The sequence below is a fragment of the Gobio gobio genome (genome assembly GCF_949357685.1).
Source record: "Gobio gobio genome assembly, chromosome: 7".
NCBI lineage: Eukaryota > Metazoa > Chordata > Actinopteri > Cypriniformes > Gobionidae > Gobio > Gobio gobio.
The window spans coordinates 45,386,458-45,412,392 of record NC_137103.1 but is presented as its reverse complement, the minus strand read 5'-3'; the positions used below and the strand labels follow the sequence as shown (position 1 = coordinate 45,412,392).

Below are 25,935 nucleotides of genomic sequence, written 5' to 3'. Positions count from 1 at the left end.
AAAACACTTCCATTTTACATACCATTTGATACATTTTTAAAATGATAAATTATATTATTATTTTTTAAATTATAAATTATATTAAATTCATAATAATTTAAGTTCAGTGTTGTACTGAAAAGTCTTACATTGCAGACCAAGAAATAGTGCAGAATCTTAAATATTTCTTATGTGTTTTAATTGCTTTTGCAACACATTCTCACTCCCAACTCGTCACATATTGATGCTTGGTCAGGACCCCTTGGCGTCACTTTTTAATGTACAGTACCCCTTTAGCATTATTTCTCTACGCGTAGGAGACTCCATTGCTTTCAATAAGAAACCTTTGCGGTCACACAGACATGATGGGCAATTTTATCCCTGTGCATTAAAAACGGACAAAAAGGGGTCCTGACCAAGCGGCAATATGCGACGAGTTGGAAGTGAGACTGTGTTGGCTGTTGAAATTTGATTTTGATAACAGAATTGTAATGCACTCAAGACTTTCAGACTCCACTGAGTGATTGCATCTATGTAAATGCATGTGTTATGTAAGATTATGTTTGTGACAATCATAGCACAGGTGGTCCGAAGCAATACACACACCGCAACGATTATAGTCATATTACTAAGGCAGATGCGAATATGAAGAATATATGAGGTACAGATTACATAAACAGCTGTAGCAAGCAACTCTCAGTGCAGAAGGCCACTATTCATGTGTAGGCAAACCAAGGCAAACTTTGAATGAAAAAAAAAAAAATTACAATGAACTTAAACTTGCTTTGAAGGCCAGTGATCCTCTCAGAGATGATAAGAGCTCTCAGAGAGCTCTGAGATGATAACAAGGATACTGCTCTGTAATGATGATGACAGCATTCTTCTTCTCGAAGGCGTCATGAAAGTAGAGGATCCTCTCATGGTCTAGATGAGACAGGACGTTCAGCTCTCTCAGAGCGGAGGCCTTCCGTTTAGCACGAGCGGAAATAAACTTGGCTGCATATTCAATCTTTCCTGCCTTCTGGATCACCCGCTTCACATATGAGAACGCCCCTCTAAGAAAAGAAGAACATGTCTCATCAAATCATGCAAAAAATAAGAACATTTGTCTGGGAAAAGAGTGAATAATGGTCTTTCCAGGAGCTGAGCAATAGCATGATTCAGCCAGTGAAAATATCAAGTGATACTTCATTTTTTCCCCTTCTGCTGATAAATTATATTTGTTTATATTTGTTTATACCAAATATAATAAATGCTTATTTAGTTAACTTAAACAAAATTTTGCCACAAATTGTATAAAAACTTTCAGTTCTAAAAGAGTTTGACTCCGTATTCTAATCATAAAAATACATCATTTTTTATAAAGAAATTAATACTTTTATTCAGCAGACACATCAAATTAATAAACAATGACAGAAATGTATTTCCAGTTTCCACAACAATATTAAGCAGCACAACTGTTCTTAACTTTGAAGATGATACAAAAATATTTTTTTGAGTATCAAATCAGCATATTAGAATTATTTCTGAAGGATCATGTGACACTGAAGACTGGAGTAATGATGCTGAAAATCACATGAATAAAATACAGAAAATAGTTATTTTAAATTGTAGTAATTTTTCACAATATTACTGTTTTGGTGTATTTTGGATCAAATGAATGCGGTCTTGGTTGAAAGAGAACATTAAAAAAATATTGAAAGGTAATGTATGTACACAGAATATTTTATTTATTTAGAATTTATATTCTATTTATAAATCATATATATTATATTCTATTATTTATATAGAATATATTTTATTATTTATTATCAACATTTTCTGTTCACCATCTGTTGTCAAAATGAGCCAAAAGGTGTACAAAGAGCACTCCTATGATGCCTTAACATCCTTTTAGAGCAGACAGCTCACTAGGTTTTGCAAAAGAGTGTGTAGCACTGTAGCATGTGTCTGCTTGCAGCGGGTGCAGGTCTTAATAGAACAGTGGCAGTCGGCCATGAAGATTATAATTAAAGCACAGAAAGAGCGACAGCATGCAGAGCAGAGATACAGAGTCACAAAGGCTGCACTCCTCTCCGCCCAGTCGAGCGTTCAGTGTACCATTATGTCAAACAAATAACTCTCCCTTTAAAATGTGGCTTTGACCATATTATAGCGAACAGTTTCAAAGTCACATTGATGCAAATCTTCCCTGAATCAAAACTGACATGGTTTGAGGAGTATGATGACTAGATCTGCCAATTTAATTGCATGATATATTGATTAATTAATAGCATATAATAAACATTTTGAAAACCCCAAATGGAAGTCATTCAAATACGCTATGGAAGATGAGTAAATCCCTGAATTTAGAAGCTAATATATTGTTTACGTCCATTTTATTGAACACATCGCTTTAAATTGACCTATTAATTCTGGGTAGTTACTCAATACATAGTCTCAGCCTTAGACGTCACACCCATGGAACATTGGCTGACCGTCTAATGCATATGGCACACAAAATTGGAAACAGTTCAGGAGCTTTAAAGTAGTCATGGTTGAATTCTACAGGATGTCCGGAAGATGTGCGTGTAATGTTCTTTAACGGTCCACCTCGTGGAAGAAGAACATCATCGTGTCATCTGTGACAATGAGCACTTATCAGGATCAACTAAATGCTGTATTTTCAAAAGTATGTGATGTAAAGTTTGTGGCATAGACTCTTTAAAATACATCTAAGAGTTTCACACACCATTCTGTTATTGTAGGGACATCAACATTACATTTTCACACCCCTAAACATGGTGCAGGACAAAATAAACTGTGATTGGATGCCTCTGGAGGGTCCTTGGTCAATGAAAAGCTGCTATGGAGTCCTGAACTTCTGCCGTCAGTCTGAAGGTCTGGCTACGCAAAACTACTCAATACAGAACCTGTACAAACCTTACTAAGAAGTGCAGGGAGGACTTGTATAACCTGAAAAATTTCAACGGTATTTTGGCCTTTTCTGAGGTGGCTGAATCATCCTTTGATTGTGGAGTATGAAATTGCATACTTCCAGACCAAAAGTGTACTTTTAATAATGTGCCAACCCTTTTTGCGGCTGAAGCTTTATTGAAGCTTAGACGTGGGTGATGAGTCAGAAGTCCTGAGATCTGTCATCAGCGAAAGTTGATGGAGTCGGCTCTGAGTTTCTAGGCCGACAGAGGAAATCATTAGAGATAAATGGTGCGTGTCCAAGTGAGGCTCAGAGCGGATGACTCACCTCCCAATTTCCTTGTGCACGTCATAGTAATCAGTGAGTCTCCGCATCTTTCTTAGGATGGACGCCTCATCTTCCATCGGGTCGTCTTTGTCCTTTTTGACTACACACAGAAAGTCCACAAATCACAAAAATTATTTCTGAAAGCCAGTCAAATGATTTGCCAAGCTCAGGCTACACATGCACGGTTGGGTCACTTGCAAAAAGAACCTCATATTTTGGGGTCCTTGCCATCAAAAAAAATTATCCTTATAAATAAGATCCTGAATGGAAATCAAAAGTAAATATCCTCATCATTTCAGAAGCTCAATGAGACTGGAGGAGGGCAGGGAAAACACCTATATCAATTTGACCTCTTTCCCTGTGATGGCTTTATCACTTTGTTGCATCTCAACAAGTTAGGTCATGAGGTTACAGTAAGGTGGTGAATCAACGTGCTTAGAAATACAACCTCCTTCATTAATGCGAAGTGCTCACCGGTGTGGACGGTCAGCTCAGCCTTGCAGGAGACAGAACCGGCCAGATTCTTAGCAGTGCAGGTGTACACTCCTGAGTCATCTGCTTGAGTGTTAAGCACCACTAGAGAACATTCATTGTCATCGTACACAAATGTGAAATGGCTGCTTTCAGACAGCAGGGTGTCTCCCTGAAAATCAGAGGAAAACAAATGGAAAAGATTGACTAAGCAGCCATCCCACTGTTGTGATTTGAATTTGAAATGCATTTGTGTGGGTTTGAGGTGAACAGGATAGTGAGGAATTAAACAGAAGGCAAAGCCCTGAGGCAGGAGATGGAATATCCAACAGTATCATTCAAAGCATAAATTAGCATGATATACAGGACGCCATGAAGCTCCCAGGGAGGAGATATATCAGACAGGCAGCATTAGTGAGATATCAGCAGGTAGGAAAGAGGCCGACAAGGTTTGAGTTCAAGATATGGATGAAAGTCTGAACCTTCAGCTAAACTGACTGCAACTGATACGAGAACAACAAACATCTACCACAGCATGAGCATCATGAAACAGAAAGAACTTTTGGTTTACAAACATTTGGGATTTTAAAACAAATCCAAAGTACTCCCTGTTTCCCTCAGTAAAATGTATTTCTATATGGATAACATTAAAAGAATAAAATATTATATTTTATACACCGATCTGGCATAGTGTTGGTGCCCCTTTTGCTGCCAAAACAGCCCTGACCCGTCGTGGTATGGACTCCATTAGACCCCTGAAAGTGTGCTGTGGTATCTGGCACCAAGATGTTAGCAGCAGATCCTTTATGTCCTGTAAGTTGTGAGATGGGTTTTCCACGGATCGGACTTGTTTGTTTAGCACATCCCACAGATACACGATTGGGTGGCCAAGTCAACGCCTTATGCTCCTCAAACCATTTCTGAACCATTTTTGCTTTGTGGCAGGGCGCATTATCCTGCTGAAAGAGGCCGCAGCCACCAGGGAATACCGTTTCCATGAAAGCGTATACATGGTTTGCAACAATGCTTAGGTAGGAGGTACGTGTCAAAGTAACATTTTGCTCAAAATTAACTTTGCTCAAGAAGTTAATGACAACTTCTTCTTAAATCAACTTTAAGAACAAAATGTTGACTTGCTGCCTAATATATCCCACCCACTAACAGGTGATGAAGAGATAATCAGTGTTATTCACTTCACCTGTCAGTGGTCATAATGTTAGTGTTACCTGATCGGTATATATAATGTTTAATATTTATAATGTAAAAAGTGTCCTTGGAGCAAAAGCAGCTATAATTTCGTTTTTCCAAAACCATGACTCTTAGAATTAAAGGTGACCCATTATGCAAAATTCATGAGCAACAGTTCATTTGCATTTAAAATATGCACACATGAAAATGTGTTTTTGCTTCCACCCAAAAAGGGGCATTTTGGGCATGGTAAAATAAATTATCTGTGGGGTGTTTTGAACTGAAACTTCACAGACACATTCTGAGGACACCTAAGACTTATATTACATCTTGTAAAAACAGACAGGATAGGTCAACTTTAAATGGGGTGTTTTTTTGTTGCTGCTATTTAAATGCCTAGTTCGCAAACCGAGAGTTTGTTGAGTATTATAGATTTTCACTGCCTTCAAATCTTGATTTATTAAAAGAAAATATTTTTTAACAGACTATAAATCCTCAACAACTATGTCCTATGAAATGGGGCATGCACTATAACAAAAACACACACCTTGTACCAAAGGATGTCTGGGACAGGCTTTCCCTCAACCACCACCGCAAAACGAGGAGTCTCGCCTACATTCACATCCAGGTCTTCCATGATTGACTCAAAAGTTGGTGCCACTAGAGACAGAGAAATCAATGAGACTCTAAATATGTGCAATAACATAGATACTCATACAGTTTGTATTCTGAAAGAGACAACATACCTGCCATTTCCAGGGTTAGGATGCAGGAGTCGCTGCCATACTTGTTGCTGGCGACGCAAGTTAGCTGACCAGCATCATTGCTCTTTACCTTGCACAGCTTCAGTGTATGCTGGTCATCATCAGGCATGCTCAACTCAAACAGACCCGGTCTGTTAGACAATGTCACTCCCGCTCTGAAAATATAATGGCACAATAACTACTTATTCAGGTCAATTACATATACATGGTCTTGCAAATGCAATGGTGTTTTTAGGTTATATGGCTATTAAATAGATGCAATAAAAAAAAGTCCAATCAGAATTCAGTATGCAAATAGGAGTAAGATTGAAGACTAATCAGAATTCAATATGCAAAAAAACTATGAAATACTAAGGTTTAGAGATTTTGAACAAACCCCTATCTAAATATTTAAGGAATACTAATACAGTGCTGTCTTAAGCTTTGTGTACTGTATAGATATAGAAGACATATGTATTACTCTTGTGGCAATTCTATGCCTATTTTTGAGGCTTGCAAGTTTAAATTCCTACTTTTGATGAATGTAAAAGAGTAGCTCGGGCATTCTTCTAAATATCTCCTTTTGTATTAGATTGAAGAAACAACATGAGGAAGAGTAAATGAGTAAATTATGAATGATTGATTCATCCCTTTACATTTTTTATTCATCAACAGTTTCATAAGTTATTAATAAGTATTCAAAAAGTATTCAAAACAAAAAGTATAAGTTTCATTATTGATTTAGTGCAATCAAAATGCATTTCCTGAAATACCAGTGATTTTCTAACTTTACTCCAAAAAATATAAAGTTAAAAATGATGAAATATTTAGGGTTTAAGAACAAACCTTAATCAAAAACGGTGCCGTTTTAATCACGGCATCAAAGAATTATTAACATAGACATTCTAAGCAAGTTTTTCCTATGCAAAAAAGTAGCTTTCCTGTGTATCATGATTTGAAAGAGTAGAAAGGCAAATTTTCTAATATTATGTCTATTTTAAATCTTGCAAGTATATAATCCCATCAACTTTTTTGTATGTAAAAGAGCAGCTCGGACATTCTGCTAAACATCCCCTTTCATGTTTGACAGAAGAAACAACATGCAGGTGAAGTAAACGATGCCAGATTTTTCAGAATTTTTATTTTTGAGTGATTCATCCCTTTAGATGTGGTATTTATCGTTTCATAATTTGTGAATAATTATCTAGCATAGCAAAAAAATCAGTTACAAAACTATTCAATGCAAATCAAAGTGCAAAATACCTCTTCCATGTGACCGATGCATTGACATGGTTGAGAGTGACTGTGATGCTTAAGGGCTGCTTTTCCACCATATACACAATGTCCGGCTTGTCAATGATTACAGGAGCCTCCTGGGTGTACGGACCTGCAGACAGAGAGATAAAAGCCAGTCTCCTGCAGTAACTCATACATCTCATTGACCCGTCTGACTGTGGCTGTCCTTGTCTGCTGAGGCATACCTCTATCTAGCAGCTGTACTGGCTCGGTAGCAGGCGACGGCTTGCTAAAGGCCTTGCTGGTGATTGATAGCACCCTGAAGGCGTAGCGGACACCTTTAGACAGATTGGTGATGGTATAGGTGGTCTGTTTCAGGCAAGAGGCAATGATGGTCCACTGGATCGACCCCAGGGCCTGCTGCTGAACAGCATACATCAAGGAGCTAGGATCTGAAAATATAAATCATTTTTATAAATCTTTTTGAACGCTAATGTTTGAACGCTATAACCAAAAAAGGAAATCTGATTATTTAAGGATCGAACATTCCGATCAATTTTTCAATTACACCGCAAGGAGAGGAAACAGTGTTTGACAGTATGGAACAAGGACACAAAAATTTTAGAGCTTGGACAGTCAATGCAGAATTAATCTGCGATAGTTTCCAACAACATCACCAAGACATAGAACGTCTGTTGGAAAGCAATAAATAAAATGTTACTGTAATACAGAGCTGCAAAACTATATTTAAACAGGTGCCCATACTTGGAAATGTGTAAAGGAAACAAGAGCAGGTCAGGTAAACCATCCGTGCTGTTATCCAGCCAGCGTCACTACACTACACTACACTGTTGCTCTATCAATATTTATGCTACATTTAGTGTAATGAGAAGATGCCAACAGAGAGTGACCCTTGGAAATAAAGATAACAAATGAGATCTCTTTGATGGAATAGTTGGAAAAATGACAATTGTGTCAAGTTACAGTTGTCAAATACCATCTGTTTGTCACACAAAGTATAATCATGAAGCAGCATAATACAAATTGAACTTTTGCACTATATTCTATGGTGCTTTTGAATCATTTTTGAAAGTGTGTTTCTATTCATTGTAATGACATTGAAAACAGCTACCATTAAATGTTGTACATCATTTAAAGCTTCTCCATTAGTGTGAAAAAGTCTTACAGGTTTGAAATGACAAATGCCGACAGAAATTTCCTATGCTCAAACTAATCCTTTAAAGGGTACATAACACAAATAGTTTCAGCCAATCTCATGTTAATCTTGAGTCCCTAAAGAGTAGTACTGCATCTTTCATATCTCCGAACAGTCTTTAGTTTTATCATATTTATAAAAGACAGATATGCTGTACTGATTCTTTCAGAAAACAGCCGAGCTTGTGAAGGCGTACAGTGGGTGGAGCTAAAGAGTCACGAGCACACACCTATGACACACACACACCAATACACATCATGGCATTATCCCTGGATAACTTTTGATTCACTATACATTCGTGTTGTTTATATTATATTTACTTACGCGCCGATTGCCAACATTACACAGATATTTGATGCAGTTTCACTCACCGCCTGCGGTTTCGACTCATGACTGGGAACAAACTCACACATGCAGAACTCCGTTGGTGCATCCACGGTTTCCTTAACACTGGGTTATTTGGGAGGATGAACAAGGTTATCTTTCCCTCACAACCAAAAACACACTTCTTTAGTGACATTGTTGATTTTGTGGTCTAAAAACAAATGACAGCGCTGCCAATGGCTTCCGTAACCCGAACAAAGCTCGTTGATGATGGGCGTGCTCTTGCTATTGCTCTAGTTGATGTGCATACGCCCTCTTCCGGGAGAAGTGCCCATATAACGAATTCCGCCCTTTATGACGTTAAACAGGGCCATACTAGAAAAAACTTTAAGAAACTTGTTTGAATCCTGAAGGAGTGCATTTGGCACAGAAATACTCCGTCATACGTCCAACTGTTTTACATTTTGGCCTTGTTTAGCATTGGAATCCAACTCTTTAACAGTGTGAATAAGTCAGAAGAATGCATGAAATGGCATTAGACCCCCCTTTTAATATCGCTATTTCTCTAAGACCACAATAAGATTAAGCAGTACAAACGGCACAAAAAAGAAATGCTAATCAGAATAATAATCCTCCCTTCTTCCATTGGTCACAAACTCATCCCAAACTTACACTATTGGTCGAACCTTATTAGGCTGCTCAAACAAACAAATTTGCCAAGATACCAAAGTCTGTAATAAAAAAACAGAGACTTGAATAACAACTTGTGAGCATTTCTCATCAAATTATTTCACAACCAAACTATTCTAAAATCATAGCATAGCTCTGTACTCTTCCTGTATGTCAAAAAGTCTCCATTTTTCCCCTAAAGTATTTTAAAAACATCTGAGACGCAGTGGATATTTAGATGAATCTTTAACTGAGAACATTATCCTACAGCTATAAAAGAGGAGAGCAACCACTGCCCAATTAAAATTCTCCTTTGAGGAACTTCAAACCTTTAAATGAGACAAGTTACAGTACAAGAACAGATTCTAAACTGAATAAATATATACATAAATAACATGCATAATTATACCAATAGACGGATCCAGTCTTCTGGGTTTCTTCCAGCTTAGCGTGATGGTCTTGCCAGTAATGGACTCAATGACTGGAGCCCCATCTGGTGGGTCAGGAAGGATGTCTAAAACAGCAAACGTGTCAGTCAGAATATTTATTTGGTGCCATAGGAATCTCTTGCCACTTCTCACACATGTACGCATATGCTTCAGCCTTAAAATAAATTGCAGTATTATTTCAAACAGCCTGAGATGTGGGTCGTTGTGTTATTTTGAACGTGCAGATATGGAAAAGATGTGTGTGGTTATCTGATGCCAATCTGGCTGCTAACTCGGGAGTGTCTAACTAATCCTCTGAGTAACTCACATCAGCAGTAGGCACAGCAAATGCAAGTCCTACCGAAGCACCTTGAAACGTGCAGTGTTGACGTAATTTCCACTGAAACGGGAAGACAGGGTGGGACATATCGCACAGACCCTCCCCTTTTTTTTAAATAACCAATAGCCTTTCATTTATATAACAGCTCGGGCAGATGCGTTGAGCATGGTAAAGCCGCATTTGACAGCTTATGACAGCCACAGAGCAATGGGAATCTATTAAATTGTGGCCTTTAGTTTTAATATGAAACTGTTGCTAAAGCAAAACAGTGAACATAATCATGCTGAGGATGTGTAGTATGAAAAGTGTGTAATTTATGTTGGTGCATGGCACCGGTGTTATCTCTTCTACTCATCAGGGCTGTTTCTGATGCTGAGTCTGTCTAATCATTTCTCCTCCTTATCTCTTCCATATCGCTTTAAAATATAGCATTCTGGCGTAGAACTCAAATGGGTCCGAGTCCGATAAGTTCTGTGGTCTGTGCCAACTCACGCATATGATCTGCTCTGTGCTATCTTCATGTCACTGGACCAGAGCAGACTGTGTGCCCACTGAGGCGTTCACGTGACATTAATGTGAAACCAGACTTTCCCAATGGAAAGCATATTTACACTGTGTGAATCGTTCCCTATCCCCTATATTGAACTATGAGCTATTCACCATATAGAATATAGTCATTGTGTGAACAGTTGACCGATTTTAGCTGCAGCTTCAGCGTCTATTTATAATTCAGGGGGCGGACGCTTCAGATTTAGAGAGAATATGATTGGACAGAAAGTCAGATGAGCAGTGCAAAATGATGTCATCAAAATAGTTGATACATATTGGCGAAAGTGAGAGAATGTAAGTTTTGAAAGCTTATGTCTTTGTTTTGGAGCACACTAGCTTAAAGATAACCCTAAAGCCACAATATGTAATTTTTTGCCGCTAGAGGTCACTTATTCAAAGTTAGCTTGATGACGCCTGGATTTCGCAGAGCTTTTATTATGCCGCACACGGCCACTTCCACTTCTTCCACTCATGAGTATGTGGGGTAACGCAGTGCTGTTTTATCATATTAGATACATTATTTGAGTGTGTTGAAAATTATGTTATAATGCTGCTCTGTGTGTTTGCTCGGCGGCTACTGTGAGACACTTGTTGCACACTGCAGTAAGCTAGATCGATATTAGACATGTTAAAACATGCTCACCTGTCTAATAAAACACATAATATATGAAATTGTCTTTGGTGTTTCCGTGGTTTCTACAAAATAAAACCTCGGAAATCAAGGGTAACGCAGCTATCATGCCTATCATGTAGTTGATAGGCGATGCACGGATATGGTCCGTGTCCTGGTTAAAATAGCTTATTTTTTTATATTTGGGATAATTTAAGTACACAAGTCAACAAAATTTTTGTTCTAGCAATTTTTGGATATTTCAATCCAAAAATCTTACATATTGTGCCTTTAAGGCTAACATATTCATAGTAAAAGCCAACATTTTTTTACATCATTTGACCAATTAATTTTGTGTGAATTGTTCATAAATTGGCATGTGAAAAAAAAATTGTGCTCCAGTCCTTTTTAAGTTGCTCTTTTTCAAAATATTCATGCATAGCTAGCATAAACCACAGAGATATTAAACTCACCTGTCACATAAAGATGGGCATAGCATGTGGCCTTGCCCACTTTATTGGATATGACACACTTGTAAACTCCTCCGTGAGCGTGACAAACAGAGCGGACCACCAGGCTGTGAACATCTCTGACTGCAGAAAAGATAACAAAAAGAACAAAAACGTTATATTCCTGTTATTCCCACCACTCACACAATCATTTCCATAGGGACTGCTTTCCGGAAAGGCTCAGTAGACTGTAAGAGAATTGAATTATGGCATCAACAAACTTACACTGTGTCATTTTTCTGTCCTCTGTGCTGTCAATCCTCTTGCCATTGTGAAACCAGATTATGGTCGGGTACGGCAAGCCAGCCACTTTGCACCTGAGCACAGCCTCTCTGCCCTCGACAACATCCAGATCATAGAGCGGCTTGACAAAGTCGGGCATGGTGAAACGTTCCACCTCATTCTCAGGCACCTCGGGCTCCTCAGGAATGGAGGGCATTTTTTCCAGCTTTGCTCTGGTAAACAAACCAGAATCATCATAACAAGATATTATATTGTAATGCAAAAAAGTTATTTGATTAAAGGAACACTTCACCCAAATATGAAAATTGTCAACTTGAACCTGTCAAAGCACCATTTGTATCCTCGGAAAAGGCTATTGTTTTGTTTTAAAAGACTTGGAATATGGTGCACAAGTCCTATGGATGACATTATAGTGCTTTTATGGTGTACTTTGTCCTATTTGGAGTCTTATATTGACAGTTCCATGGACAAAATAACAGCTTACAGGTTTGGAACAACATAAGAATGAGTAAATACAGAATTCTCATTTTTGAGTGAACTACCCCTCTAAATCAAGTTCTGAGTGATGCATTTGTAAAAGGTCATACATTTGAGAGGATATTGCCGGTCTGGGCTCCTGCACATACAGCTCCGCTGCGCATTCGGCCTCCCCGTATGAGTTACGCGCCACTACCGTATAGAGGCCCTCATCTTCATTAGTAACATGAGAGATGATTAATGAGTGCCGTCCTCCTTCTTTCAAGATCCGAATGTCTTCGCTTTCCTCCAGAGAATGATCTGTTGAAGACATGACACACAAATGACCCAACCATTATGATGTTATTTTACAGGACTGACACTGGGAGGCACTCAAGGGAATTAGACACATACCAAAGTGGCTCCAGGTGACCCGAGGTGGTGGCGTCCCGCTGACCTTGCAGTCAAAACGAGCATTACGACCCTCGATAACTTCCAGTACATCCAGCTGACGGGTGAAGAGGGGCTCTATGGATGCTACGACCTTTAGCTTGGCACTAGAGGTCAACTCCTCTATAAATTACATGACACATGAAATGAAACAGACAGTTTAATAAGGGTCATGCAATTAGTACAGATCACGTCATAAAACCTTGCCAAAAGGGTCATACCTGTAATGCAAACAACATTTTTATTTATTGGCTGTTTGTTTTTTTGCTACTGTGCATTTAAAGGGACAGTTCACTCAAAAATTAACAATCTGTTATTCTTCACCCTCGTGTCATTCCAAAAATGTATGAATTTCTTTCTTCTATGGAACACAAATGTTAGTAAAAATGTCTCGGTGTTTGTTTTTGTCAATGTTGTTTTAGACCGCATTGACTTTCTTTTGCTGAACACAAAATTTCAATGGTTTTGGTCCATTATAGTGAAAGTCAGTCATACAAGTAAATGATTCATTTTTGGGAGAAATTTTGGGCAATTGGAGAAACTACTCTGGCTCTTTTTTGTGAACAGCATAAATGACTTGCGCCTCAAGAGTGTGCAGATGAAATGCTGTCATGTTAACTTGTTTTTGGAGGCAGATGTCTGGTCTTTGGGAATGCAATCGTGCAAGACAGTTTCGGAGGTCATTATAGCAAATCATCCTGATGACAGACTTTGGCTCAAGCATTTCAGAATGACCAAAGCAACATTTGTAAGTAATGGGAGTTTTTTGCTGCGAACCGAGGGATTTATTCGGTAAGTGTGTTTCCATTGTAGTTTATGCATGCTTTCTTACCGGATAAAAAAAGATCTGCCTCAAGTTTTTTATATGCATTTTTAGAATTTACTATATGTGCATCTTAGCATTTCCATCCAGTGTTTTTTATGCGATATCCCAACATTTCACATAAAAATAGGTGGATGGAAACCTAGCTAATATGTTGATATCAAAGTGTATACAGAACCTTTGCAGTCCAATACCAAGCTGCTCACCTTTCGCTGTGCTCAGTTTGCAGGTGTATGTTCCACTGTCATCTTCATGTACAGAGTTAAGCAGCAGCCTGCACCTTTTCCCGTCAAAGTGCATCTTACAGTTCAACAAAGCTGGCTGGATGAGTTTCCCATCTGACAGCCAATCAACATCTGTGTCCTGTGGGCCGATCACATGACACTCGAACAGTGCAGTCTCTCCCGCCTTCACCATTACATCCCTCACTGGACGAATGATGGCCAGGCCTGGCTCTACTGGACGAGCTGGAGAAAAAACAAAGATCAACCAAAGAGAAATGAGGAAAAAAAACCTTTTGAGGAAATCCCGAGAAGCTTAAAGAGACTTTGAATGTATTTAATCTGTTGCAGACATAGTCTGATAATAGCTTGTGTTGTACAGCAGAGCAGAAATATTAGATGAATACGCTAAGACGTTGTCTGTCAGCATAATCCGTTCATGGCTCAGTACGGATCAGCTCAAAATTATACCCAGAATTTAAAACTGCCAGATCTGAGACTCTGTATTTTGGCTATTTAAGACTCTTAAAACTTTAAAAGGATTTTAAAATGCATAGTATACCAAGGCTATACTAATGCATATTATAACAAGGTTGCTTTTATCTGACATAAAATACAAAAACAAAAAATATATATATTTTATTTTATAATGCATTTTATTTCTGTGATTGTCACGTGATCCTTCAGAAATCATTCTAATATGCTGATTTTGTTTCAATTAAAGTATTAATATATTTTTTAAATACTGACCCCAAACTTTTAATGGTAGTTCACTAAATTAACTGCAAATCTCTTCTGTATTCATGAGTGCACTTCTCATGTAAAAACTATTTGCGTCGTGCACAATGACCCATTCATGTGTAATATGGCCAGACAATCACTGGCTGAGACAAACCTCACATTATGCATTCAAACACATTCACTGACTAACATTCAAACACAGAAATCATCTTGCTGCATTAATCATTTGAAAAATCCTATGTATTAAACATTCAAAAGGTGATCATTTGTATTCTGGAAGCTACTTTGCCAAGCTACAAACTGCTCATAAATGTAAAGTACCTCAAATACACAGATTTTCAGGGTAATGAACCTATGAATGGCTTACTTATACAGTAGTAGAATATTGAATATATTAATGAATATTGAATAAGCTGGGAAAGAAGAAAGCATTGCACACATCTTCTTTAAGTTATCAACACTTGGGGCCCTATCATACACCCGCCGCAATGTTTCACCAGGCGAGGCACAAGTGTTTTTTGCTAGTTTCAGCCCCACGCAGTTATCCTTTTCACGTCCAGTGCCACATTGTTTAAATAGCAAATGCAGTGTGCTAGTGACCAACAAAACCTGGCCTAAAGTCAATGGTGCAGTATTTTTTGTTATTTGAAGGGCGCGTTAGTAATATGCGCCTATAGGCGGGTGCCCAACGAGAGTACACTCTGCTTATTACACACACACAGGGACGCACAGCAGCACACAACATTTTTTAAATATTAAAAATAAAAGATTCCTCTCTGGACAAGCGTTCAGTCTTTCCGCTCGCAAATTCCGCCATGTAAATAGCGAATCCGGCATGGTGCAAGCGCAACTGGCTTTTAAAGGGAATGGGAGATGACTCTGCTTGGTTTATTGCATGTCATGCCCAAAACACACCAATGACTCATTAAGAGACTAGGTACAATCCTTTTAGACCATGCGCCTAGCGCGTTTTCTCCGTCATTAAACTAGCCAAAGTGGATTCGGACACACCCTAAGCGCACCTGCGCCATGTGCTTCAGACCATGTGCTCAGATCATTAAAATAGGGCCTTAGGGCCCATGATTTATCATGCTTAGGATCCCCAAATGAACACAAACCATGCATGACTACTATAGTTGAAGCCCTTACCTTTCACCTCCAGTTTGCCCTCACACTGTTTAGTTCCATACTCGTTGATGATCTTGCAGGTGTAAACTCCAGTGTCTGACTTCTGTGCCGATTTGATTAACATCTCAAAGTTGCCCTCCTCTGTCTCATGGACGATATGCCGTGGACCTGTTTTAATGGTCACTCTGTCTCTCAGCCTGATACGAGGGAAAATAAAAGTTGTCACATCACAGTCCATCAAGAAATTAATGAACGAACAGTCCATTCTGTTTAAATCTATATTATGGATTGTTAAGGTAACACTTTATTTCGATAGTCAACTTTAGACATTCTACCAACTGTACATAACTTTGCAACTACATGTCAACTAGCAGACGATAGACTTTTAATAGACTGTCTGTTTAATATCTGTTAACTCTTTTAGATGGTTCCCCAACAGACATTCTACCGACTATGAGTAACTTTGTACATGTCAACTTATTCCACTAACCCTAACCTAACAGTCTACTAATAGTCTAATGAGAGTTAGTTGACATGTAGTTGCAAAGACTTATAGTTATTAGAATGTCTATAATGGACTATCAAAATAAAGTGTAACTATTGTTTAATCTAGACAAATAAAGTAAAGGTTTGAAGCGTGGAACTTACCAATAAAGCATGGGTTTAGGCTGTCCATTCACTCGAACAGACATGGTCACCTCTTGACCCTCTATAACCGTTTGGTCTCCAATAACAACCTGTCATGTTAGTAAACACACAGAGGCTAGTTTTTCTTTTGTAAGGATTAGAGAAACTTAAAATATTAAAAGGCAATGTGCAGTTGATGACAAATGTTACACGCACAAAAATATCTAGAAAAAGAGAATAGCAGAAGAATGGTCATGTTTTAGTTTATTTGGAATAGGTCCACATGATAACGTGCACATGAATATTCCAATCGCTATTGAGAATCAAAATGTCTTAAGGCTTAACTACAACATGGATTTTACATGATGTGCATGTAAAAGTGGTCAATAATGTATTCTGATATAATATTTTAAAATCTGTCTAATTTTCTGATACCTGAAAGGCTGGCGGCTCCTTGAATCGAGTGTCCACGATCTTCCTCGGCTCAGGTCCCCTGTAGGAGGAGAAATCCATCCCCTCCTCAAGAGGACTGAGGTACTCCTCATCAGATGTGATGGGACTGCTGACGTCCATGGGTACACCAAGGTTCCCACGCTGGTCCTGACTGGGCTCTGTAAGAAACACCAATGGGATTGGAATGGATCTTACAAGCAATACTTTCAGATTCGCATTTGCACACACTTGGGAAGATTTTCAACGAATATAATCAACATTCATCTCAATAACACTATAAACAAATCTGCAGAACAATATGATTTCTTTTGGTTCAAAAACAACATCACCACAGATGTGAAATTGACAGAGAATTACTTTTTGCTTTTGGCTCTGACAGAGAGAAATGGATTAGAAAGGTGAAGGGTGAAAGACATGGGCTGAATACATACCAGCATCCCTGAAGAGAAAGGATACTGTAATCCCAAATCCAATTTCATAAAAGTCCAATGATATTGGGAATGCCAGTGCTAGAGACAGATTGCTTTTAAAAACCACCACAAAAACAGAGGATGAAGAATATTTACTCAGAAGAGTGTCTAACAACCAATTTGTTAAGCTAAAGGACATTTCTAATGGATTTTCTGTGCCATTCAGATGACCAGAAGAGATGAATTTGTAGCTGTTTGCATTACACTACAATTTACAAAAGACAAAAAATTTGATTGCTATGACCCTGCAAACATTTGTTTAAAAATGAGTGTTTACTTAAAAATTCATTTTAATTTAAGATTAAGTAAAATGTACACTAATATTTAACTCAATCTAGACATATCACATGAAACAAAATATGCTTGTATACACCTAGAAGTTGACAAAATGTTGACAAAACTGTCAGTAGATTATCTCATTTTTCTGTTCCAGCAAAACTGACAAAATTATTTATGACTGGTCTTGTATTAATGCCACCTGCCAAGTAGGATGTAGGCTCATGGCTATGATGTAAACTAAATGCTATGGGCCCTGTAATCCTTCTGTAAGTCCCATTTCAAGTTCCTGTGTCAACAAACGGGAAAGAAAAAAGTGCTTGCCAAGCCATTTCATAGTGTCTTTAAATTGCATCCATTCAATCTAAAACTAAACTGCTGATGTTGATTTACAAATGGACACACAGAAATAATCTACAGAACGGAGAGTGATTCCTTAAGTGAGATACACGTGTATACACTTAAAACCATTTGCCGTGAGAGGCCTGAAGCAACGCTGTGCAGTGAGACTCGGCAATGCATGTACCAGGAGAAAAAATAGACACCATGTCTCTTCTTACAACAGCTTAGAGCATATACATTACCGTGAACTCGGGTATGATTCTAATTTCAAAGCGGTAACATTTTCAAGAACTCCAACGGCTTAAAGACAGCGATTAATTTCACTTTACTTTAAAGAAAAAAAGAATAAAACTTTTAAAACAAACAGGGTATCCGAAAGAAGCTTAACAAAAAAAGGAAAGGCTGGTCAAACTCTGTAATATTGTACTATTCTCTGGAAATCCATCATACAAATTCTGGTAGCACTTTATTTTACAGTCTTGTTCCCTATGTACATACAATTTACGTATTATAGTTAATACAATAACTAGGTAATAACTAGGTATTAAACCTTTACCTACTCCTAAACCTTAACCCATGTAGTTTCCTTATATTAACCAGTACTTTCTTAGGGAAGTAGTAGTACACTGTAAGTACACACATAAGTGCACATACTGTAAAATAAAGTGCAACCCAAATTCTTGAACACAAACCTACCTGGCCCTGATCCTTCATCCAGACCTCAGCCATGTACAAAGCCAACACCGAGGGCACCAGCGCATGTTCAGTTCTGACACTATTTGTGTTAATATGTCAGCACCTTAGATTTGCACCTTAGTGAATGCCCTCAGATTTCAACTGGTAATCTCGTGTAGACACTATGTCTTCCGTACCCTCCCTTGCACTTTCTCTCTGGCTCTCTCGCTTTCAATAAGACACTACCTCTCACATTTACATCAGCACAAACAGATGCAGATGTCCCCCCTTTTTTCCATTCAAGTCAAAGGAACTGCCATAAAATACTTCTCATAGCAACCATCCTATTTATATGCCTCTTACAAACTCTCTCACTTCTGCTGTAGCTCAGCAAACCTATGGTTTCATGAACTGTAAAGAAAATGACTTTAAAGCAGGTCTTTCATCTGTCGATAAAAGCGTACTTGATTTCTCAGGAACAACTGTCTAGCTGTCGTGTTATTGTGGAAAATAAAGGCCTAATTGACTAATGGTAGTTTTAACAACATGCTGTCAATGAAGTAAGGATCCACTATATATGAGATTATTAACAGATCGTTTCATGGAGGAAGGAGTGCTAAAAATACCCCTGGTATTCACCGCCCTAATAAGGTAAAGCTTCTCTTTCTCTTTCTAACCATTAGAACAAACGAGGGTGTGCTAGAAGAATATTAGAATATGTACTCAGGCATCTCCATCAGACAAATGCAAAAACATTTTTGCAATTCCTGCAATGATCCATGGAATACTTAAGAATTTAAACATGGCAAAATTTGTTAAATAAAACCTAAATGTTAAACATTACCAAAAAGCCACACACACAAAAAAACTAAATAAAATAAATAGAATGAGTTACTTTATCATCCACAAAGAAGAAATTTGTCTTCAGCTTCACCATGCAATTTAAATAACACAACAACAACATAAAAACAGTGAAAAGAAATCCTAAAAACAAATGTAAACATTAACCTTACTGTGTACAACTCCATACACAAACATAAAATACATTCTCATATGTACATGCAACTATAAAAAAAATAATAATAATGTAATTCCATACTTTCTTCGTAAAACCAGCAAAAAAAAGCTACTTCCACTTGCCAAATTTTTGGTCAAACAAAGCAACTGAAGAAATGGATTAGTGGCTTTGACTAACATTTCCAATTTGTCCAGTCACATCCATGTATGTGCTTCCATCTTTTTCTCACTCATTATGAGGCCTGCACGCAGTTAAACAATTCATATGTTCAATTTAACCTCTGGGTTGCTATGGTAACTATCCAGGCGGAACCACAGTGGGAGAACAAGGGAGATCTCAAGGAGAGAAGGAGAAAGCAAAGAAGCACAAACAAAAAGATAGAGGAGGCAAAACAGAGGCACTGTGAAACCAAACAGAGAGATCACAAGAGAGAGAGCTGTCGGTGAGACAAAAAGTTTTATGGTTAATTTAATGACTATTTTGCTTTAAGGGTGATTTAAACACCAACACAAAGATGCTAACCCCTACCCTGCAGGGCTGCATGTTGACGGAGTGACTCACTGCCTTTGATCCTACATGGATATCTGAAGGTATTGAAATTCGCTCCTCTAAAATCCCATACGTTACCCTTCAAACTCCCACATCCTTAACTCAGACTGAAAACACAATATGCTCATCCTTGCTGCTTAAAAGTATATACTCAAAACATTTACTTGGAAACTTTCTCTGCATTTTTTTAAAACCAAAAATCTAGCTTAAGGCAAGTAATACGTTTAAAATGATCTGATACTTCTGATTTGATACTAGACAAAGCCTAATAGCTCTCTTCTAAAAAAGATCAAGCGGCGTTCACGCATACAGCGATATGCTGTGATGAAGAATTCCTTTGTTTTTATTGAGATTTGCAGCGACATGAGTGACGGCAACCATTGGCGGTTGCCACAATCCTGAGCAGAATTCAGCTCTTTGCAAATAAAAACCAATGCAATGAACAATGGGAGTGATCTGTCGCCTGATACAGCGGTTGAGTAGGGATGCCTACTATCAACCAACAGCAGAGCAGCTTGCTGCTAGTGTGAAGGTACAGCTTCACCATAAAACACTCACCTGATTTGATGAAAAGAGTAGCGCTGCTGGACATCTCGCCCACCTCGTTGGTAGCAGTAACTGTATATGTTCCTGCATCACTTGGCTTTGTCCATTTGATGAGCAACGAGTGCCTTTCCCCCTCTACCTTTACAACATGGGTTGGGCTGTTCTTGATCTCAATGTTGTCTCTCTTCCATGTAACTGTATATAAAGTACATTTCTTTGTTGTTATATCCCTCCAGCAGCAAAATTGTAAAGGCTAGAAAGTACAATCTTATTCCTAAGTCACCCTGGAATTAGTTAAAAAGAAGCCTGTTCAAGTGTTGCTGTCTGAACGTATAGAACTGATAGTACTGTTGAGCTGACAACTTGCAAGCTGCAGCCTTCACAGATTGCACTTTTGAGTGAATGATTCAGAGTGAACAGGGACTACACCATGACTGCCTCTCCGTGATGCTCATATATTGCAGTTTCAAGTCAGCTATGCAAGATGCTAAAGGTTCTGTTTGAAGTTATTACAGCAGCAATAAAGTACTTACCTTCAGGGAGAGGGGTACCACTGATGATGCATTTTAATAGGACCTCTGTTCCAGTGGAGGCCACAGTGTCCTGAAGTGGAAACTCAAACACAGGAGCCTCTAAAGGATCCTCTCCTGCAGACACATACGAGTCATCTGAAGATTCTGTAATAGAAAAAGAGATATGTCAGAACCAATAGATGTGATATTCCTCAAATATAATATCCAGCTTGGATATTACAAAGTCAAAGATTTGCATCCCACTGGAATTTCTTAACTGACCTAATTCAGGGGACATTGGTCTTTGTCTGCGTCCTCTTCCTCTGCTTCTTTGGGGTTTTTCCTCTTTACCAGTGCCACTTTTCACAGCCTTTTCTGCAGGTGTGTCCGTCTCCATCGGCTCCTCTTCAACAATAATTCTTGGTATGGTGAGCTTTGGTGCAGATGGAAGAGGAGTCACATCTAGCTCCATCTTTTCCTCAGATGAGGAAGAGGAGGAAATTCTTGGAGGTTTGGGGGGAGCTTGGACAGGGCATTCTTGAATGGCTACAGTTTCTCCTTGCACCAGAGGACTTTCAGGCCTTCTTTCCAGTTTTCTCAGTGACACCTCCATTGGCGTCTTCCTATGCATGGACTCTTCATCTGGTTGAGGAACTTCCTGAACACGAACAACACGTTTTACCAGGGGACTTGCAGGTCTTGGTTGCACTTTGCGTAATGTCATCTCCAAGACATTTCTGGATGGAGATTCAGCTCTTCCTCGAGAGCGCTCCTCAGTCATGGCAGTTATCTCTACAGTTGGAGACTTTCGAGGACTATCTCTGCTTGGGCTTGGGCCACGAAGTCTTGGAGATCTTTGTCCAGGTAAATCAGAAAGTGACATGGCCTCTGGAGGGGATGGCTCATGTCCAAATGTGCTTACCATCTTAGTAGATGGGATAAGCCGATCACTTTCAACTTTTTCCTGTGATTGTTGTGCCAGCTGATCTTTTCGTCTGCGAGACGGTGATTTCGGAGGTGATCGTTCTTTGGCTTGCTCTCTCTCTCTCATCTCTTGCTCTCGCTGAGCACGCTCTCTATCCTGCAGCTTTTGAAGAACCTGAGGTGGGATGGGCTCTAACTTCCCTACAGGCTGCCTGCTCCTGTGATGAGTAGAAAGCTGCTCTGTTGAGAAGGATTTCTTCATATGTGGTTTACCGACAAGTTTTTTGATACGCTGGAGCTCCTCTGTGAACTTGTTCTCAATGTCCTGCACCTTCTGGGAGTAACGGGGTCTGTCCTCCAGGGAAGCAGCCCGCTGTTTGAACATAGTCCTTCTCTGGGCTGCATCTGCCTTCAGAGCCTCACGAAGGTCTTCTTTGGAGCTCTCCCTCGAGATCCCCAACCGGCTCCCTCCTTCATCGGAGTCAATAGATGAGGCTCTATTAAATCCAGCCCAAGAACGTCCAGATAAAGATCCCTCAGGGTTATCAATACTTCTTCTGCGCTCTTCAAAGACTCGCACCTTCTCAAAGATCTTGGAGCTAGCTCTCGTCAGTTTTGGTGAGGGCCGAGGTGTAAGTTCCTTACGGGAATACTCGCTGACGGGGGTTTGGGGTCGAGAGTCTTGAGCACTACTCTGAGACATGCCTGAGGATTTAGGTTGCTTAATCTTCTCCTCAAACTCTCCTGGTACTGTGTCTTGATATTCAGTTGGTACGACAACTTTCTTGCGTGGGGCTAGGGGTGTGGCAGGGGCTGAACCAGAACGGCTGAGCAAAGGAGAGGCAGTAGAGCGGCCAATTTTGGGGGAAGGGGGTGGTAGGACTTGAGGGGGAGATTCCCTCAAAACTTCTTCAGATGGGCTCCTAAAAGAGGTGTTTGAGGGAAATGTTCTGTTAGAGTATGGGGTTATGCAAGGGGTGATCCCAACTGTTTGGATGAGGACTTTGGAAGAGGGGCCAGAGAGGCTAATTTCTCTGATGTGGGATCTTAAATGGGACTGTCTGCATGTGTTTGTGCGCAAGTTAATTAGAGTCTACTTCTGTTAATGTCTTAATTTGAGATAAATATTTTCTTCTTTTTTTTTTAATAAGGAGGAAGGAGTGATGTGAACATTCATAATTTTCAAATTTCAGGAGAGATAAATAAACAAAATCAACAATGGTTATGAGCTTCTGTTAATTGATCAATTGAAATATAAAAATAATGTGAGGGGATGTTCAGAGCATGAATAAAACATATTCCATTAATCTCGTAGTGACAGTCAAGACCAGATTTAAATGTAAAATTAAACTAAACCTATAAGATTTTTCTACCTTTTTTTCTACAACACAACTGAATGTGCAAAAAGAATGTAATATTAGCACATGGCAGATTAAATTGTGCCTACTAGCCTATACCTTCCAAAATCACTGGGCTAGACCACCACACATCACTAGATATCTACAGGAATAAGTAAATAGTCACTTGCCAGTGCTAGGAAGGAAGAGTAAAACAAGAATTAGAGCAGGCATATAACTATTAAATGTTGAATCATCAAGAATACTGCTAAAAGGGGCTAAATTAAAAATGGCTGTGCACAAGAAAATGTCTGAATAGCAGTAAAACATAAAAATCTTTCTTGTTTACACAGCACGGACCAAACTGCACTAACCTTGCAGAGCTGATACAGCTAAAAGTACTGTAAATGCAACCAGTGTGGCTTCCTTCCCATCTGGTAGTTTGACAAACTTATTCTTGTATTGTATATCCAGTGCACTATAAAGAACATCTCTCATGCAGCATCAAAATCATGCGAAAACAAATCACAAATTCGGTTAAAATAGAGGGATGATCCTTACAAATGTGTGATGTTAGTATGACAAAACCAGCAACTAGCAATAGCAGTTCTAGATGGTTAACTAAACTATTCAAGATAAATATTTTCCAAATGTATCTACACATGAATATACAGTCTGTTGTATTTTTGGCTTTACTTGAGGGAATAATACTCAACACATCACCGTGTTTTAGACTGCACTTTATTTGAGATCATTACCATTGAAACACTGATATTTAATGTTGAAAAAAAATGACAATTTTTGTGTACAGAGCATCTCAATCTGAGAGTTCTTACAAGATCTATGCCCTCCTATCTTTGCGAGTCAAGGCATCATGTGCATGCATGCAAGAATTCATGCTATGCATTCACCGAAAACAGCATGCACAAAAAACCAGGGGGAAACCGAAGGGGTCGATGATACCGAACACAAAAAAGTGATGCAAGCATGTTTAAATGCAAACTTTGTTCAGCTTCAATTTTGCATCGACTGCTGTGCGAGTAGAAAACGAAAATAATTTGCATATGGACAATGGGGGTCAAAGGAAAGTATGAACTAAATGAAAATAAATCTAGATGAGGAATGAAAAGGCAATAACGGTGCGTGAGGGAGGTTCTGTGTTATGCTCAACTAAATTCAAACTATTTTTGTCTCAACCTGTAATATTTTGAGCTACACTACACTATTAGTTTATTAGTAATTCAAAGTTCTTTGAAAGAGTAATGCTAGGTATGATGAGCTTATAAACCTTCATTTTACCATTACTTTTATTATGATGCAAAGTAAACTGGTAATGTTTTAGTGACATTAAAACAGAATGAGTGTACAGGCAATGGATGATGCATCACCTTAAGCTTACTCAGCAATTACTATTTTGGAGTTTAAATGCTTTGTCTTCAGATTTAACGGTTTGGCCTACAGCAGCACTTCTACTGACAATCTATTCTTAGACTCCTTTAGCAGCTCCCGAAAAATCTTGACCTGAACAGAAGGTCATTGTGCTCTCAGCATCTCAGTTTGTACATGATGTGACACAGATCTGACAGATTATAAGTCGGCTGCTTTAAAGGTCAGGTCATTACCTGACAGTGCCCTGAGCCTGACCTCTCTTAGACAGAGCCATGACTTTCTTTAAGGTTATCCAAGTGTTAGGCACGAACAGGAACAGCCCGTCATTACCAATAGATCTCCGTTCAACACATTCATGATACAAATGAGCAGCAAATCAAAAGCAGAACCAAAGAACTGGGTGGAAAACAGAAACTAATGGATAACAGCGGGTTTGAAAATATGTAAAGCTTGGTATTGTTCAATGCTAAACAGAGTGGGATGAAATTTGAAAATTTGGTTTATAATAGACTAAGAAAACTAAAACTTAAAGGAGAGTTTGAGATATATTTGTTGTTAAGAGTGTTACAGTCAACCCTGGCTCAAACATGGGTAAAGAAGAGTGCTATGGAGGGATAGATAACACAGAAGATACAATAAGTCGCCCTCTTTTCTTTTCTAACAATATCTGCACTTATACATTCTAGCCAGCATCAAATGTGAGTAGATACCGGCTTTTGTCCAATATCTAACAATACAAAACACGGTTTAAGTTGAAATCCAAGACAATACAACCAACTACATAGGAAAACACCTGTCACGACTCACACATCTTCAACTTTTACAATCAGAAGTTTGTCCAGCATGACTAGTTTTTTTTATATCCAGAATGTGAAATATTCCTTACATTAAGCCACCAAAATGAATATATGAGCAACAAAATTATGATTTGTTGTTGTGACGGGTACAGAGAGACTGGGACTGGCTCATCTGGAGTAACACATCATCGCTGTGCTGTTTGTCACCAATATGCAGTGAAAACAATTAAAGTTCAACAACAGCTTTGTAATAAAAATAATGCAAAATACATTTTTGCGGGAATAAATCTAAAATATTCAGAATTTTGAACCCTTGTCAAGCTACCACAGCAAAAAAATGACTTGATCATGAAATCAAATCACTGAGAGTAACAATTTAAAAGTTATATTTATGACTATGTGGAATGAATAGGAGCATCCACTAAAGTGGTTTAGTGTCATTTTGATAAAGC

The 25,935-nt window shown here is 38.7% G+C and overlaps 2 protein-coding genes across 2 annotated transcripts in view; one reads left to right on the top strand and one right to left on the bottom strand.

Annotated features, from left to right (window-relative positions):
- tfpia (tissue factor pathway inhibitor a) overlaps positions 1-25,935 on the top strand; it is a 1,059,262-nt gene that overhangs the window by 632,828 nt on the left and 400,499 nt on the right. The gene's annotated exons all lie outside the window — the stretch shown is intronic.
- The window catches only part of spegb (striated muscle enriched protein kinase b), a 109,277-nt gene that overhangs the window by 15,109 nt on the left and 68,233 nt on the right, over positions 1-25,935 (bottom strand). Inside the window, exons 5-23 of the mRNA XM_079822473.1 lie at positions 21,319-22,883; positions 21,058-21,201; positions 20,537-20,719; positions 16,631-16,806; positions 16,217-16,305; positions 15,590-15,765; positions 13,685-13,945; positions 12,620-12,778; positions 12,337-12,526; positions 11,732-11,961; positions 11,471-11,590; positions 9,480-9,584; positions 7,107-7,313; positions 6,889-7,012; positions 5,629-5,801; positions 5,430-5,542; positions 3,698-3,866; positions 3,224-3,323; positions 834-1,034 (exon numbers count right to left, since the gene is read on the bottom strand). Of these exons, the coding sequence (XP_079678599.1) occupies positions 834-1,034; positions 3,224-3,323; positions 3,698-3,866; positions 5,430-5,542; positions 5,629-5,801; positions 6,889-7,012; positions 7,107-7,313; positions 9,480-9,584; positions 11,471-11,590; positions 11,732-11,961; positions 12,337-12,526; positions 12,620-12,778; positions 13,685-13,945; positions 15,590-15,765; positions 16,217-16,305; positions 16,631-16,806; positions 20,537-20,719; positions 21,058-21,201; positions 21,319-22,883 (4,485 nt within the window). The remainder of the gene's footprint in view (positions 1-833; positions 1,035-3,223; positions 3,324-3,697; positions 3,867-5,429; positions 5,543-5,628; positions 5,802-6,888; positions 7,013-7,106; positions 7,314-9,479; positions 9,585-11,470; positions 11,591-11,731; positions 11,962-12,336; positions 12,527-12,619; positions 12,779-13,684; positions 13,946-15,589; positions 15,766-16,216; positions 16,306-16,630; positions 16,807-20,536; positions 20,720-21,057; positions 21,202-21,318; positions 22,884-25,935) is intronic.